At 41.4% G+C, this 18,422-nt stretch overlaps 1 protein-coding gene across 12 annotated transcripts in view; it reads right to left on the reverse strand.

The window, feature by feature from the left end:
* The window catches only part of herc1 (HECT and RLD domain containing E3 ubiquitin protein ligase family member 1), an 86,011-nt gene that overhangs the window by 47,165 nt on the left and 20,424 nt on the right, over positions 1–18,422 (reverse strand). For 8 of the 12 annotated variants that reach the window (XM_034233787.1, XM_034233788.1, XM_034233784.1 and 5 more), the window contains exons 13-26: positions 14,804–14,929; positions 12,564–12,785; positions 10,684–10,836; positions 10,033–10,165; positions 6,562–6,753; positions 6,169–6,393; positions 5,359–5,532; positions 5,159–5,273; positions 4,929–5,049; positions 4,248–4,419; positions 3,212–3,539; positions 734–854; positions 553–604; positions 385–450 (exon numbers count right to left, since the gene is read on the reverse strand). In XM_034233787.1, the coding sequence (XP_034089678.1) occupies positions 385–450; positions 553–604; positions 734–854; positions 3,212–3,539; positions 4,248–4,419; positions 4,929–5,049; positions 5,159–5,273; positions 5,359–5,532; positions 6,169–6,393; positions 6,562–6,753; positions 10,033–10,165; positions 10,684–10,836; positions 12,564–12,785; positions 14,804–14,929 (2,200 nt within the window). The remainder of the gene's footprint in view (positions 1–384; positions 451–552; positions 605–733; positions 855–3,211; positions 3,540–4,247; positions 4,420–4,928; positions 5,050–5,158; positions 5,274–5,358; positions 5,533–6,168; positions 6,394–6,561; positions 6,754–10,032; positions 10,166–10,683; positions 10,837–12,563; positions 12,786–14,803; positions 14,930–18,422) is intronic. The other 4 variants (XM_034233793.1, XM_034233792.1, XM_034233791.1 and 1 more) reach the window with 2 other exon arrangements.

Below are 18,422 nucleotides of genomic sequence, written 5' to 3' on the forward strand. Positions count from 1 at the left end.
CGCCTAAACAATCGGTTACCCCAAAAACTACTGAGGAAAACGCTGCAGTTGGTTGATAAGTGAAATGGTGACAGAGCTAGTATTGCCATATTACAACTGAAAGCACCAACAAAAATGAGATCTGCAGTGATGATTTATCTAAAAAAGCGTGACTGGTAACTCCATGAAAACTCTTAAGGGAGTGAGCCTTCATCTTAGCAGAAGAATGACCTGCTATTTGTACTATCAGGACATATGTATGGTCTTTATTTATTATTGCCCTCTATGCATTAGCACAGATAATAGAATATGAAGTAAAGATCAACGCAAAGCCCTCATCATGATAGATGAATGAAGAGGCATCACAGTCATGGAAGTATGGTCTAACAAGAGGAAGAAACATGCCATCGTTTACTTGCTTGTAGCTCCTCTTGTGTTTGGGGCTCAACTGGCCCAAGAGGAGCAAATAAACTATCCACACAGGAATCAAAAGACAGAGAGACAAGAGTATGATTGATGCCCTGTATCATCCTCACTCCCAACATTAAACAGAGCTTTTCAAATTAGCTTTACCTCTCTTTTTGTGAGAGAACGCCAAGTCCAGGTCAACATTTCTCCTTCCACTCTGAAAGAGAAAACAAAGACAGATGTAGCTTTACAATCCAGATAACTCTTTGTACAGATTTGGAATACATAAATATCTATGCCGAGAAAGATTTGAGTTTGTGTGGAAACAAATGTGTGTGTGCTCTACCAGAGTGTAACCCTCTTCGTCTGACTCGGGCTGAGAGAGGTCCGACTCGCTCCTGGACTTCATCAGCCTGTAGCTCGGGCTGCTCTGCACCGAGCGGCTCTCTGCACTCAGACTCTCACTCCTGCAAACACAAACACACAGCAAACTGTTATTTATCCTCTTTATCATGCCCATACCACACCAGTAAGAAATGTTACAGTTTTTCCCCATTGAATATATATATATATATATTTTTTTTTTTTTTGTACATATATATTCATATGTATATACATATATTACTACTTCTCTTTATGTCTATACAAATATTATATTGCTGTATACATTACAGCAAAATTATTTAACACTTGTTTACATTATTTTAGATTTTATCTTATAATTTGGTGCTGGGGGGGGTGGCAGGACCCCCATCTGTGAGGCTCCACTAGCACCCACACCCCCCCCCCCCCAGCGCGTCACAGTTTTGCTGCTGAGAGAGTGTGTGTGTGTGTGAGGAGCTCCACGGATTGGTCCATTTGGACCAATGGGTCCATTTGGGTATGGGCACGTCACCATACACGTATTTGTAACCCTGGTTATATAAGCACAGGCGGAGCCCTCTATTGAACTCTATGGCAGAGTCCTGCACGGGTCTGATTTTCAAGACCCGCACCCGCGACGTGCAATACCGAACCCGCCCCGATACCCGCACATATTGCCAATTAGTTCCGCAACCCGACCCGTCGGCACAAGATCCGCAACCCGACCCGAACCCGCATATATATGAGCAGTGAAACCGTGCAATTATTAACACATGAAGTTTCATATTTGTCTCAAAAAGCGTGGGATGTTGGTTATTTCCTCCATCTAGGAACCAAAAGCCTCCCAGACGTTGGATTTCGCTCTTGAGGAAGTGTTATTGAAAATGCTGTATTCTCCGCTAGAGAGCTTCACCTCAGCCATTTTGAATGTGGCGCGCACAGCAGCAGATTGATGCGCTGCAGAGGTTATGATTATGCGCGGTCCCGAGGGGGAGAGGTCTGAGGATTTAAACATTAAATTAAATTATTATTATTTTAATATATTTACTATGCAACACCCGCGACCCGACTCGCATTATCTTTGTTTTACCCAGAACCGAACCCGGAAAAAAGCGTTTGAAAAAATACCACCCGCGATTCACCTTTTTTGCGGGTCACCCGACCCGATGCAGGACTCTGCTCTATGGGTACTACCCTTAACCATGCTATGCGAGCATTCACATACTGAGTTGCATAAACGTAGCCGGCCAATCGGGGCGAGCCTACCTGAATGTGTGCGCAGGCCCACAGCTACGCCTCCTGCCTGTCATTCTAGTTCCTCTTCAGCGAGCGGCATAGGAAAGATAGGGCCCCTAGGTAGAGGGCTCCGCCTGTGCTTATATAACCAGGGTTACAATACGTAAAGGCACCCGCAATCAAGCCAGGGCATGCAGGACAGGGCCGGGTCTTGAGGAGTGGTGAATCCATCTTCGCTTACGGTAATCTTTTCCTCTTCTCACGCTTAATTCTCATCAGTTGTTTGCTGCTCGCTGAAGAGAAAAAGGATGACAGGCAGGAGGTGTAGCCACCTTATATACTGTGGGCCTGCGCGCGCATTCAGGTAGGCTCGCCCCAATTGGCCGGCTACGTTTATGCAACTCAGTATGGGAATGCTCGCATAGCATGGTTAAGGGTAGTACCCATAAAGTCCAGTAGAGGGCAGAGCCTGTGTGAAATATAACCAACCACAAACAGGAGCCTCTCCTGCACCACAGTTGTTTACATTAGACACACAATTTGGCAATGCGTAGGAAAACATATTTGCAGATTTTCAAACATATTTTTTCCTTAAGTGATTCTAATGTTAAGAGATCAAATCCAAAGTGCTTGTTTCACACAAAAATGCATACAGTCAGCGAGAGCTAATATTAGGCTTCAGCCGTCTGAATAACCCTAATGAAAACTCAGAACCTGCAGCCATCTGATAAAAAGTGCCCTCCTTGTGTGACTTATTTTCCACTGCAGCTCAACAAGAAAATATTATCCAGGAAAACACAAACAGATTTTGGTCCCTTTGGAAAATACACTGTATTTGCAGATCTGTGATCACATCACATTAGCTGAACTTTAATATGCTTTTATGCACAGAATAGGAACAACAGTTTTTGTCTCATCGGAGTGGTGTGACATGATTTAGAAATAATGCATTCGGTCAAATGTACCGGTCTCTCTTGAGCTTGTGGTTTTTCATGAGAATATCTACCATGCATACATTTCGAGTAACAGTTTGATTTGAAATACATGAATTAAGAACTGTTAAGATACTTATTTAATCTTGTATTTATATAATTATGTGTTGATAAAGGGTTTCTTTTTGTGAATGAGTTACGTCATGCTCCACCTGTAGTGGGCAAAGTTGATGGACTTCATTTGATGTATCCCTCCTCCCTCCTGACTGTCTCTAGGTGTGCAGCACTCTGACCTGGTCATGAAGCTCAGGCTCTCCTGTGTTCCTGTGGCTGACTGGCCCTGGCCCTCCTCCTGGTCCTGCTTGGTCAGCTCTCCCAGCACCGGGCTCACCCCGAGCAGCAGCAGGGCGCAGCGGTGGATCACAGAGTTGCAGGCTGCGGTGTACAGGTCCTGGCCCTCTGGGAGCCCCGTGCTGCCCCTCCTGCCCTCCTGGGACAGAACAGTGTCCTCCTCTCCTCCTACGCTCCTGGACACGGAGCCCAGTCCCGTGCTGCTGCTGGCCCGCTCTCGGTCCCGGCTGCGTGCTACCTCCCGCGCTGAGAGGAAACATTGAAAGATTTCTGTGTGGTGTGCAAGTTGCACATACACAAATAAACAAACACACACAAGATGCTGGGTTAGAGGACAAGCAGCAGCCGCACAATACACTCGAGGTTTACTAGAGTGCAAAGTTCATAACCAAAGCCCATGCCAATGCAACACATCGAGAAGCGCCTGACACTGACACATCCATCCACATTATTTTTATATAACGATAACAATCTTACATTCCAATCAAATAAATGAGCTAACAAGGAACTTAAATGCAACATCATTACTGTATTCAGAAAAAGCCAAATCGAGCAAGATTAACCAATTATCATGACATTCTATGAAGCCGCAATATTGATCTTTTCCTTAAACTAACTGGACTCATATTATTTGGCATCAGTAACTTACAACAACTGCATACTATAGCAAGGTTATTTAATATCAAAAACAAAAAGGATTACGTTTGGATTCATCACCAAACTGCCCATATTATTAAATCAATAATCAAAACATCAAGAGGATAGAATGCTAATAAAAATGTTTTTTGTTTTTTTTTCAATTGCTTTTCAAATACTTTAGTACCTTTTTGTAATAAAGCTGAAATGGGAATGAATAGGAGCAGTCAATATTAAAATGAATGAACTGTAAATTAGAAGTTTTAAATGATACGCCTGATGTTCCTAATGATAAGTGAAATGAAAGCATATAGACATACAGTTGGAGGCAGGCGTACTTACTTCCAGCTGTCATTACTTCGTGTTCCCTCTCCTCCTCTTCGTCATCTTGCTCCTGGTGACCCTCCTCTCTCTCGCGGTCCGCTCTCTCCTCCAGCTCTGCCTCCTCGTCGATGGTGCGTGTGAACGAGTGCTCCTGAGGGTCCATGTCCAGAGAGTCCTGATTGTCTGAAATCTGTGAAACCACGTGACATCCATGAGGGAAATATATATATATATATTTTTTTTTTTAAAAGAAAAAAAAGGAACATTTTCTTTTATCAAATGCATAATTTTTCACAATATCGTTTTAAATAAATAGAACAATCTGTGGGAAACTATTTAAGTCAAACATAAATGATTTAAATAAATATATATTTTTCCCCAACATGAAAGGTGACTTTAAAGAAATTGGTACCATTGTGGAACCAGTTTTAACTATTCTGCATGATGCTAAACTTTTTTACATTTAAATGATGTCCTGTCTTGGCCTTAAAATAAACATATTGTTTATTTAAAAAATCATGTTTTGCAACCCGATTGTAATAACACACTACAGGAAAGGAAAAAACCCCAAAAGCATGATAGGGCCTCTTTAACACATTATTTTCCTGTATCAAATACAACGCCTACTGTGGTTTTCATTTTGATTCAATTCCTATTAAGTGTGCAGACCGAGTGTGCGAGCAACTTTTGATCACTCACCCTCCTCTCACGTGAAGAGGATCTTGTCTGGATGAAGTCCATGTTCTTACAGGCGAGCAGGCGATTCCGCACCTTATAGACACTGCGATACACCTCTGCAAGAGCCTTGGATGGTTGGTACCTGAGGGGAAAATATAAAAACATAAACTTTTGACATGTGAGGTTAATTTTAGACTGGCACAGTGTGCAAACCTTCATGCAGACACATCATAAATGTCATGTTACAGTACCTGCCCTCTCCACAGGCTTGGTCCAGCATCCCTGTGTGCTTCAGTAAGGCTGCCAACACAAACCTGGACACAGTGTCTAACAGTGACTCATTACTGAGAGTGGCATTGTCCCAGTCTGCAACAGAACACACAGTACAGTCAGTCATTACAAGACTAATGATGGAGACAATAGATGTATTATATGCTTAGTCAAAGCTGACCTTTGCTCATGGCGTAGTCTTGCATGTTGATCCAGAGGCTGTTGGCGGGTTCTTTAGAGGAACACAGAGCCAAATTCACCAGGACACTCAACTCAGGACGCAGTGTGCAGTCGAAAGGCTTCTGCTCTTCATTACCGGACAGCGCCGCTTCAAGTAATGAGCTGATGCAGGCGTCTGGAGGACACAAGTGAACAAGCAAATAATCATCTCAACAAGTCACTGAGGGGGCAGCTGAATAGATCACCTGATAGAGCTGTGGCCTTTTAGGAGGGTCATCCCCTCTATCTTCAACTCTAATCTTTAATAAAAGAACACTGAGGAAGCAACATATGATGGAATAAAAGGTTAAAAGTTAAAAATATTATTCTATAAAAGAATATATTTTTGACCAATATTTATGTTGTTACAATATTGCAGGGTTGACAGTTGTAGTTTTCACAAAGTATAAAAACAAGATAACAATTATTAATAAATGATCAGCATTAATGTGGATTTAAAGACCAAGCGGGTAAGAGCAAATAATAGAACATCTCAAACAGTCTGTTGTATTCAGTTAGAGAAACTTCCTCTGCAGGGATTTTAGCCTTTGCAGACCATTTACATGCACACAAACCTATATAACACTACAGGAAATGGAACAACCTAAAAAGCATAAAAGGCCCTCTTCAAAATGACATCTCATTTTGAATAATGTTTTCAATATAATTGTGATATATTGCTCTGCCCTTACTCAAATGCTTGTTACCTGTGATCAACATTAAAAACATGCACGAATCAGCCATCACAGTTCTGTATCCGTCCGCTCCCTACCCAGCTGAGTGATGTCCACTTCCAGGCCGTTGCTGAAGAGAGGCGTTTTGAGCCAGTAAGCAGTATCCTGCTCCTCCAGAGAGGTGGGGGCTCCCTGCAGCATCCCACCAAGGCAGCGGCCCACCAGCAGGGCAACAGTCCTCTCCAGATCCACCAGCCACACCCAGGAGAACGCCGGCTGCGGCAGAGACATCCCCGAGCCCGGCTCAGCAAAGTCTGAGGTACCTGGACAGATAGAAGGGGAGCGTCATAGAACGTCAGCATAAATGATACTGCTCAAAAACTAAAAGGCTTCCAAATAGTTTCAGTTCTTAAGGGGATATTAAGGTATTGAGAGATCTACAACTATAGATTTTTAGAGAGAAAATGTGAAAGATCAGATCACATGCTCACCATGCAGAGGCCACTGCAGCTCCTGGTCCTCCAGAGGCGAGGCGGCGGGCAGCAGCCTGTTGAGGCGGTCCAGAGGAGGCAGAAGGTCCAGCAGCTGGCTCAGCAGCGGCCTCGCCACCGACACAGGAAGCAGCAGCAGGGAGTTGATTATCTGACACAGCATGCTGCCTGCCGCTGACACGTAGATCACATCTGGAGATGACAGAGACATGGTTAGCATAGAGGTTCAAAACAATGGTACCGATCAAAGAAAAAACTAAAATTGCGTTTGTCAAAAGGGAAAGAAGTGTTTAATATTAAGTTTACTTTCAATAAATTATTCTTGAGTTTAATTACAAAAACATAACCTTATTATTTTTGTGTTGATGACTGCAGGTTACTCTGCACTGTCAATAAGTGGAGAATAATGGCGTCCGGATAGCAACAGGGTTAGAGAAGGAGCAGGGAATTTACCATACTAGAAATGTAGTACTCCATGCCAGTAGCAGTGAATTTCTACACTTCGATAAGACAATAAAATTAAAATAAATCCCATTTACTTCAAGATATACTTCTTTATTAATGATTGCTGTTTTGCTGTCATGCTGGCTTTTGATAGGAATGTTTAACAGGTTAGAATTCCCTCTTCAATACCTATTTTATTGATGTATTTATATCTATTTATTGCTGTGAAAAAATGTTTTATGCAAGTTAGTTTTAAGCCCAAAATCTACATTCGATACGAATGCATTTTGTTGATTTATATTTTGCCTTCACCATGTTTACTGAATGAAGTTCGAATAAGGTGACCAGATTTTCAAAATTAAAACCGGGGACATTTTGAGTTTTGCGGTCAATATATATCATTAACATAACCAATTTTCTTCACTGTTAAAGAAAAAAGGGGGACAATTCTGGTTCAGTGTAATTCGAACATTTGAACTGTTGGATACATATATGAGACTGTGAGAAACTGTACACCAGATTGTCCAGATTCTCTCTGAGTGATTAGATGGGGTGTCCTGCTATCACCCTGAAGTGAAATAAGTCTTTGATACTGGATAGTTTTTGTTTTATTCTTATCTAAAAACAGAGGGATGATAGCTCATATATGAGACTTCAAAGGTCTTTTATTTTGAAACTCTACATCAGATTGTCCTGATTCTCTCTGAGTGACTATATGGGGTCAGGGCTCTCGACTAACTTTTTTCCCCATCCTCCCGGAACCGTCCCGAAATACAATCTAAGCCGTCCCGAAATTAATGTGGACCGTCCCGAATATAAAATGTTACTTTTTCTACATTATCATTAGTTAAAATCATTCAAAGTGACCTTTAACATGAATAACACATCATACAAATCATTAGATGATAATTCATCAACCTTTTTATTTGAGTAAATAATTCAATCACATAAACAAGGGCCAAATATATTTAAACAAACACACAAACGAGAAAATTACTCTAATATTGAATCCAATCAAGTCCCATCCAAATCACAAAAAAATCCAATACTGTCCTGAAGACAGAACCCAGAGTAACCGCTAACCAGGATGACAGTCTGTAACACAGTCAGGAGACCTTTACAAACGGCCCCGCCCCCTCGCACACAGACGGGAGAGAGAGATCTAGTCTGGATTGGAAAGCTCGAAAATACATCATAGACGCATGTTGTAGTCTTATTGCATATTAGAAACGGAGTTGGTGAAACTAAAACTGCGATATAATGTGTATGTAGCAATAATACATATGACATATATTTTTTAAATGTCTCCAGTACCGATAAAAAGTCCGATAACGTCGGAGCTTAACGTTACCACTGTCTTTAATAATTCCGGCCCGGGGCCCGTTTAATACCGGGACTCGGTACCATAGACTGCTCGGTACCCATCCCTACATGGGGAGAGGCGCATCATATTGCTAAGGACTAAATACGATGGAGGGTTCTCTTCTCAGCCTTATTACCCATAGGGGATGAAGAGGAGTAAGTAAATAAAGAGGCCGGCGCTCCAGGGTCTGGTTCTGCTGTGCTTTTTTGTGATGTAACGGTAAAACATTTCAGAATTCCTCCGCGGGATGCCATTGTACATCACTCAACCCGCGAAATACACTCACTCAGTACATAGCTAGACCTGCGAATTTGCGGGCCAGGAATTCAAGGGCACAGCCAGCTGTGCCGCTGGCTGACAGCCAGCGGCACAGCTGTAGCTACGTGTGTGTGTATTTCGCGGGTTGCTAAATGTTTTGGGCGTGTGTTTATGTTGACAAGGAGGTTTAATAACTGTGTGCTACACAAAACGTGCAGTCGGTTTCATTTTCATCGCCGTTTGTAGTAGAGTTAGCAGGGTATTTTTATTTTAACTCTCGTCCCAAAATTATTTTTTATCCTCCCCGACACCATTTTTTTCGGCCCCGGGACGACGGGACGTCCTTAAGCTCGAGCCCTGTATGGGGTGTCCTGCTATCACCCTGGAGTGAAATAAGACTTTGATGATTTGACAGTTTTTTATTTATTCTTCACATAAAACAAAAATAAAAACAGAAGGACGATAGCCCATATATGAGATTTCAAAAGTATTTTATTTTGAAATTCTACATCAGATTGTCCTGATTTTCTCTGATTGACTAGATGGGGTCTCCTGCTATCACCCTGAAGTGAAATAAGTATTTGATTGACTTCGAATGACTCTTTGATTATGGACGGTTTCCATTAAATAATAATACAAATATAGATGGACAATAGATCTAATTTGAGATTTTAAACAGCATACATGTTAAATTGTCACCCAGTGGAAATGTCAGATATGTCTTGACTGTATACTTACATTCACTCAGTTATAATGTGGTAGTTATACGTAGTTTGTTTTAAATTATTATTGATCACATTATATAGTACATATTTCTTAATTTAAGCTCCAGTATATATGAATATGTTTGGTGTGTTTTTTAGGTATATTTGTTATTGACCGAGTAAACGCTTTTATTTTGAAGGCAGTTTTTACAGGCCTCTACCGTAATGCATAGGATATTCGCGCACCGCAATACAACGTGCGGGCTGGCTTGACTGTGTTTTCCGAAGTGGGGGCTGGCTTGACCACAGTCTGTTTACCCAGTGTTTCCTGACATGAAACGTTTCATTTCACCTTGCTATGTGTTTTTAACGTATATTAAAAAACGGGGACATTTCCGGGGACAGTTTCAACCGGGGACAGGGCAATACAAACGGGGACTGTCCCCGGAAAACGGGAACGTCTGGTCACCCTAAGTTTGAATGCATCATAATTTTAACGTTAGCTAAATTATTTAGCTTGTTGGCTAACTAACTGTTTTCGATCGAGGCAGGAATATACTGTAGATGGGCTGCTAACAGCTAGCTAGCTCTTCCCCTGCTGACTTTTATATGTGTTTATCTTTCACAATGTAGTGTAGCGTAATCAGGGAAACAATAAGGTTTGTTCCCTGATCAGAAAAGAGATTAACTGATCCTCCTCACCTTGTAGCTTCTCTCGTATGCTGCCGTTCCAGGAACTCTCTTTTATCAGAGCAGCTGAGCGGGAGAAGATATCTGTGGCGTGAGGCAGCAGGAGCTGCAGATGCTTGTGGAGTAAAGCCACACTGCTGGAGTTCTGCAGAAAAACAAGAGGATCAGAATGTTTTCATAAGACTCTGGTGTTAAGATTGTTAATCACACCTACTGAAATTGTGATTAATAAAAATGCAAAAGCCACTAATATCCACTAAATGTTTTCAAGAATAAGCTCAAAGATAAACAGGGTATGCAAATAGCACTAACTTGAGTCATGCATTAGTGACACAAACATGTTTGTATTCAATAAAGGCAATTTAATGTAATTATTAAAAAAATTAAGCAAAACCATGTGAGTTCTGAAACAAGATGTGCAGTAGCAAGTAAATAACTTCATCAAATTGACTGAATTAGTCGTGGGGCGTCTGGCTTTCAGGTAAACAAACATCATGTTGTCATCTCAACAGTGTCACATGATCCCAATGGCACTAGACCAAGCAGTTTGAATAACTACATGAAGACATTTTGATTGTGTAAAGTTTACACTATTTTTACATGATAAAACAGTTGGAGGAGAGATCAGGCTTCACATCAACAAGCACAGCTGAGAGTGCGTACCTCGGTGACGGAGTTAATGTGGCAGTACGCTAACAGTTGCTTCTGCAGCGAGCACAGCAGCTGGTGGAGGTGAGCAGGCTGGCTGCTGTCGGAAGAGGACATGCCTTGCTGCAGCTTATCACTGTTCTTCTCCAGCTCACCAAATGCCTGGTCCTGAAAACAAACACACACACAAATCAGAACATCAACAATAACATGGTATAAAAGGCATCTTCCAAGATGAAAAAGGTGTAATGTAAAAAAAAGGCAACTAAGTGAAAAAAAGTGTGATTTGATAACAGAGGATGTTCGACAAACCACATTTCATTGGCTGTCACCTTATAGCTGAAAGGGTTAAAGTGTTGGAAAGTATATTTACTCAAGTACTGTACTTAAGTACAATTCGAGTATTTCCATAATTTTTTCGGCATAGTTTGAGACACGGATCAAGTTAATGGCGTGACATTATATTGATTCGCTGGAGGCTCTAGAACGGGCCATATGGATTTCCTGCAGATCGTTAGCCAGCAAGTCTTTGTAAATGCCATTTGTTGGCAAAAAGTCGTTAGTCATTGTCAAATTATTATATATATACTTTTTTTTTCAGGCATGACTTAAGGTTTACTTAACATTATCCATCTCGCTTGCTTGCCGCTGTTAAACCTTCATCATTCGACTTAATTCACTCATGTGCTCATCAGTATGGCAATGAGGCCACTGTGGGAGGCACAGAAGAAGACAAAATCATTTGATTTACCAGCGGTTACTTTATATAAAAAAAATTATATTCTGAGACAAAACATTGACATTCAAGCCGTAGCAATGACCAATTCCTATTTTATTTTAAAAACAAGAACGTTTTTGGATTTCAAGCCACAGAGGAAAACATGAGCTTGTTTTGAAAACAGCTATCAAATGGATCTAGAATGTAAAGCAGCCTTGAACACAATGACTTGGATGAGTCCCTTAGAATCTATTCATTTATCCAGAAGCTTGTTGTCCTCCTGCAACATTTTTATTTTTAGATTCATCTTAAAACATGGTTTCACTTTGTTCCTCAACAATTTCTTAAATAAAACTGGAATGTACTGTACTAAAAATGGTAACCATGAGCAAGTTAGATATTCGGTGAATTTTTACAGAATTATTACTTTGTTCCACTTACAGCTTTTGTATTCTGGATTCTTGGTATTGTGCCATTTAGAAGGTCAGAATTGAATAACTGGTTTTTGGTTTATTATACTCTTTCATCTAGATTTGTGTTTTTGAATTTGTGATTTTCAAAAAATAGAAGAAGACGGGGCTCTATGGATTAAGAGAGGCGTAAGAAGAGCAAAAAGAGAAAATACACTGAGAGGTAATGAATTCAAAAGCAGTGACTCATATTCAGAAACCCTTGCAGTCTAATCGTCATTCATTGCTCAGGCCTGCATAATCAGTGTGTGTGTGTGTGTGTGTGTGTGTGTGTGTGTGTGTGTGTGTGTGTGTGTGTGTGTGTGTGTGTGTGTGTGTGTGTGTGTGTGTGTGTGTGTGTGTGTGTGTGTGTGTGGTTTAATCAATGAAATGCCATCTTTTAGAAGCCAAGGAACAGAAGCGAGCCACTGATGTGCCAGGAAAAAGGCGGCAGGTGAAAATAAAGGATTATATATGAGTCATGCTCTGCCACCACTCCAATATTGACAGAAGCGAGGGAGATGGAGACACGGTGGAGTGGAACAATGGTGGAAAAAGATGTCGACATCACTGATGGCTTCCTTCTTGAGTAATGTCTGCCTTTGTCAGTCCTGAATCGATCGATATGATCCCAGTAATAATGGTTTGTTATTGCGTAACACACACAAAGAAATCAATAAGAGCAAACTCCATGCTCTCTGATGGAGTTGAACAGAACATCTACTTACGGTATAAAAGCCCAGGTTCCTGAGCAGCGTCTTCATGAGGATCTCAGCCAGGTGTGTGTCGGGGTGTCCTGCTGTGGCGCCGTATGTGGGGTCCGGGGGGGCTGTGAAACCCGGGCCAGAACAAAGTACCTCCGGGCCGTCGGCGGGGGAGCTGTAACCCAGGAGCGAGGCCACATGGGTGTGGTCCTGGAGACTGGTCAGGATAATGTCCAGCTGCATCCTCTGTGGGACAAACACATCTCAATAACACTGCTGACCCTGTAAGTCCAAACATTTGATTTAAACTTTACACTGAGGTTCATACTAGGGACAACGACAGGTCAGTCACCGGAGGGTTTTTTTCCCCAGGCCAATGTATGGGCAGTCATCAAGTTAGCCTTAACTTTGGTTATCATGGCCTTTAGTAATAGAGTATTACATGTCTTGTTTTACCTTTTACCTTTAACCGGTCACCGGCCAAAACAGTCACTCTCTGGTTTTGGCTATTATCATATATCCAATGTCCACCAATCCAACATTGCGTAGCACAGTGGTTCTCAAAGTGGGGGGCGCAGAGGCATGACAGGGGGGGCGCGAGAGACCAGGAGGAAAAATGGTTATTAAAAAGTTTTTAAAGTTTAAAAAAAAATCATATTTAGAAAAATTATTGATTCGAAAATAATATGATACAGTACTATTACGTCTGGGTCTCTGTGTTTCATTAAAGCTCGGCTCTGTGTGTGTGTGTGTGTGTGTGGAACGAGCCATTTTGTGTGCATGCGCGAGCGAGAGAGAGAGATAGCGCACCGGTACCGAAGATCATTGTTGTTAGCTTCTGGTGCTAGCGAGCTACGCTAACGGATATAAGGAGTTTTTTCAACAACAAAGTGGAGGAGAGTCCTCTCCTGTCAGACTGAGAGACTCAGTGAGCTAAAGGACTCTGAGTGTTATCTCAGTGGGTCTCAAACGTTTTGGTCACCATTAATGTATACAATTATTTCCGAGGCACACGTTTATATGATCATTATAGTTATAAAAAAATAAGAGAATAAATTAAAAACAGGTATGAAATACTATATGACATTAAAAAATGAATAAAGTTTAAAAGGGGAGCGATTGGTAAAATATCCATAAAGAAATAGTAAATCTGTTTACAGTTCTGTGTTGAGAGATGTATCCATAGATCTCTTCATTTTGCTCTCAAAGTGCACCAGATTGATGCTTCTAACTTCAATATTTAAAAATCTTCCCGGAGGAGCTAGCCCCCGGACCCGCCCTATGTGAGGTCCACACACCACCTATAAAAATAGCACTTTACCCCTGCTTACACCTATATGCCGTGAGCTGATTGTCGAGGCTTCATTGTAACAGTCGCGGGTACACTGTGTATATGCGTGGGGAGTGTTGCAGTAGAAAATGCCACTGTAGCGCCCGGTACATTAATGGGAAACCCTAAATGTTTGAGCACCCTCTATGAAACGTCAAGCTACCCCACAGCACCCCCAAAATAAATCTCTGGCGCCGCCACTAAGCCTGACTATTTGTGTTGGGGGGGGGGGGCCCGACTTTTTTTTTTCTCCAAAGGGGGGGCATGACAGAAAAAGTTTGAGAACCACTGGCGTAGCATGACGTCGGTATTAGCAAGTGTAAAACTTTGCGATTACATTGCATACTATTGGGCGCTGTCTGTACATTATATATTACATAACATTTGAATCACGCTTTTATCCAACGCCACTTACAGAGGTTCAATAAACCATGAAGATGCCATTATTGTCCACACTGCCACAAGAACTTCAAAAAGTTCCTCAAAATACTGTATCTTCAAGACATTGTATTAGCAGGATTAGGGTTAGAGTTAAGGTTACTGGCAGCTTTCGCATATTGGTAAAATGGGGCATGCTCTTGAGGCTGTTTTGGTCAAAACTCAGAACACGCAACCAAACAAAGAGACCCATTAGCCGAGCAATTAACTTAAAGGCCCTTCTAATTAGGCATTTGTTAATCTATAAAAACCTCAAGTACATTAATGTATGTCAGTGGCTTTTAACTTGGAGGTTCTGACAGAATTTAGAATAATGGGATATGAAGAAACTATGTCTGATATAGAAAAGTGTCTAGATTGTTTTAGCTCAGTTTGGAAGCATCCATACATGATAACAAAATAAAACACAGGAAACATCTTGAAATGGAAAAACATGGTGATAATTATGAATGTGCATCCAGTGACATTGCTTCTGTGTGTAAATAGCATAGGGTACCTGTCCTTTGGAGAGACTCTCCCATCTGTCGGGGCCCTGAGGCAGCAAGGAGTGCAGGAGCTCCATCCTCTCTCTCAGCGGAGGCAGCAGCATGGTCGCCCCCACCGACAGGGTCTCGATGACCGCCTGATGGCACAAACACACACCTACTTATTCCTCTGCTGCAGGTGATGTAAATTATTCAGAGCTTGTTGACATTTGCAGCAAATGACTGTCTTTATGTCCCAGGTGCTAATCAAGAAGAAGGAACACGATGTTTCTGTGAAGGAAATGTGAAATGAAAAGCACAAAAATAATTGGTCCAATTACACAAGCCTTTTCAGGGGGAATACAAAAGCAAGAGCCAAGCAGTTATGTCTCCCAGTTTCAAAATTATAGTTAATGTGAGAATTATTGAAATATCTCAGAAAAATAATTGTTATGGTTTGTAGGAAACAAAATGTGCAGTTGAATAGTTTGTCACTTTGACACACCCTCCATTACAGACACCTCCGTTTTCTTAATGTCATGTAGATGACACTCAGCTTTACCTCTCAACAAAAAACATGTCTGCAACCACAACTCCTGCCTCACTGACATTGAAAACATAGACATATCTGAAGTCATTATCATCGTCCAAAACTTTCTTATTCACTCTAACCAGAATTGTTCTCTTAAAGAGGCCATATTATGCTTTTTGGGGTTTTCCCTTTCCTGTAGTGTGTAATATATTTCTGTGCATGTAAAAGATCTGCAAAGGCTAAAATCCCAAAGTTCCCAATGTGAGTTTCTCTAAATGTTTTGCTATTGTTTGACATTTCTGTATAATAAAGAGTAAGTGTCAGAAAGAGCGACAGAGGCAGGGATCAGGAGGCAGATGAAACTCCAGCTGGACCACATGGTATGTTTTTATTCTCCTTGCATACATATTCCATTACAGCAGCACAATCTAGCGGCTCTTAGTATTGACAAATATTTATTGAAATGTGTTGCTGCACAGCTCACCTTTAGCTCTCTGAAGAGATGGGTGATGTCATTTGTGTACTTAATTATAACTACGTACTCTTACTGTACTTACAGTAAACAGAATTCTAGGGTGTCATGAGTATTGTCTGATGTTTTATACTATATTTTAGTTTGTCTGAACACCTTGTTTCTCTTGTGCATTAACACTTTTGTTAGGGCATGATTTAACAATAAATAGGTTATATATACAGTACAAAATATCACGTACTGTCCACCCTCGCATGCCACCCTGGTGTTGTGGAATATTTTCCAAGGCCCATAACTTTGACCCAGTTTATCAGTTCAAACTGTCCTGACTGAGCACACGCACCTCGTAACCTTGGCTGCTGTGCTCTCAGTGTTCTGTCTCCCTGTTCCTGCCTGTTGGCGTCAGCTGATAGAGGTGTTATGATTTTATCTTGTTATGCAGCAGTTTGATGATGCTCTCAGAACTAGTTAAATACATGGGTCTGAGGTAGAGTTCTTTAGAATTGACGTGGCAATCCACCCGTGCAGTCAGACCGTGACTGCTGTGATTTGTGATGTGAATCCTCCGGCCGAAACTCCAAATAAACCTCCAGTGTTTGACATTGAAGCTCCAGCTCTTCCCGTGTCTCCTTCCTGAGTAGGTGACTCCCACTGCATAGCTACACAGAAGTTTCCCTTACAATTTGGAGTTGTCGGCAGGATACCAACAAATCTTCAGAGCTGGTAAGTGTGATTTTCAAATCTACATTTGGACATTGCCTTACCAGAATCTGTGATTGACGGTATCCTAAAAAATTACCTGTGAAACTGAGCGGCTGCGTTTCGTTTTTGGTTAATGAACATTTGGGGATAATAAACCCAGGGGATCAGTGTCTGGGGACTCAGTCCTGGCTGATTTCCTCTGTGTATGCTGCTCGGGACGGAAGTGCCATACAAGCATACACAGCTCATGTTTAGAGAGACCTTAAAGAAAGGCATCAGTGAAGTGGAGCTTTTGTGTGAAAGCAATGTAAAAGATTTGTATTGGACAAATCGCCGAATTCTGAGGGTTTCAGCGGCCAAAACAGCAGTTAAAAATAAGCAGCCAGAGATATTTTCCTCCATTGCCTCGGGGGGTGTGTGTAAATACTTCCCCTGTCTGGGTGGCTGCAGCCGTGCAGATGAGAGGGAGAAAGTCACAGCTTTTGTCTAGTTTTAACTCACACCACCGCCAACTCTATTAAAAACGAAATGGTCTAAAAGCATTCGTTGTTTGTGACCGTCTTCTACATTGCTGGCAAGGCCGGGGCAGCGCGAGATGCGTACATCACCCGATGCGCCACAGTTCCCTATAAATGGCTAGAGGTGCTGGTGGCGGTCCGGGGTGTATACATAAAATGATAGGCTAATTGATCACAGGTGGGCAGTGGCAAGCAAGCATAGAAACAAAACGGTGTTTTCATCGTTGGGGTGAATGGCGGATGTATAGGCTGGTCGTGTAGGACTACAGTTAACTGTGCTGTTTTTGGAGAGAAAGGGTAACGGGGAAAAAAAGTCTATGTTCTCCTGGTCGGGGGATCATAGCGCCACTAGAATATAGTAGTGGTTGTCGCAAGAGGATAAGCTAGTTATCGCTTTTGGACGGTCTTCAGGCACGATCTTAGCACTTGTACAAGGGTCGATGCGCGAGTAGGTGCTCCATTTCTATAATTCCCTACCCCCTCTGAAAACCTCCTAATTCGGACTAACTTGAGCTGGATGAGCTTTGCGGTCACGCTGGTGTTTATTACGAGTTCATATTTTGTTTGTCTGATTGTTTGTATGGGGGGTCTATATTGGTTTGTCCCGCCGTCTTGTGTATGTTTTGTAACAACTAATAATGAATCAGTCCATAGACAGGGTAAAATGAACTAAACTTTAGTTATCTCACCAAAAGTAAATGACTTAAAAATAAATAATATAAAGATGTAAAGCAAAATTCTGGTCGTATAAATGTGCTGCAAAATGAAAATAAATAGCAAAAGAGTGTTTTTATGTCCTGCCTCTGAGTGTGCATGGAAAAATGTAAACAAGAAGCCCACTGTTCAGGGTGAGCTATAGGTGTAAGAAGAAAAGAAGATTATATTGCTTTAAGAATCCATTCTTAAATGGTATTGCTGGTATGTTAAGATATGTTTGTGACCTTGTATAAACCCTATGCCCCGTCCTGCGCCCCGAGACCCTCAGAGACCTGCCTGAGGAGATCAGAGTTGTAAAATCTGTTTTTTTAGGTCAATGTTGTATTAGTTGTTTAATTTATTCTTAAATCTATATATTGTATGGTAATAATGAATAAAAACATAATGTAGCACACACCCCCACACCCACCCACCCACACACTTTGGATGAGTATTCACTTTATCCAAATTGTAAATTGTTGCCTCTTTAAAGTTATTAGTAATTCAAGATTAATTATAAAATTAAATGTGGTACATAACATAGAATAAAGTAAAATAACTTTGACTTGATAATTTTGTTCACAACATTAGACCCTGTCCTCTAATCTCTGCTAGAATAAGATACGTGTGCATGTTTGGGTGTTTTAACACTCCTGTAATGTACCTAATCTTGTTATCCTTTTCATTACAGAGCTGGGAAAATGGTGTATTGCTTAGATTCTGATCCGTGC

This window comes from Gymnodraco acuticeps, unplaced genomic scaffold (assembly GCF_902827175.1).
Source record: "Gymnodraco acuticeps unplaced genomic scaffold, fGymAcu1.1, whole genome shotgun sequence".
Classification (NCBI taxonomy): domain Eukaryota; kingdom Metazoa; phylum Chordata; class Actinopteri; order Perciformes; family Bathydraconidae; genus Gymnodraco; species Gymnodraco acuticeps.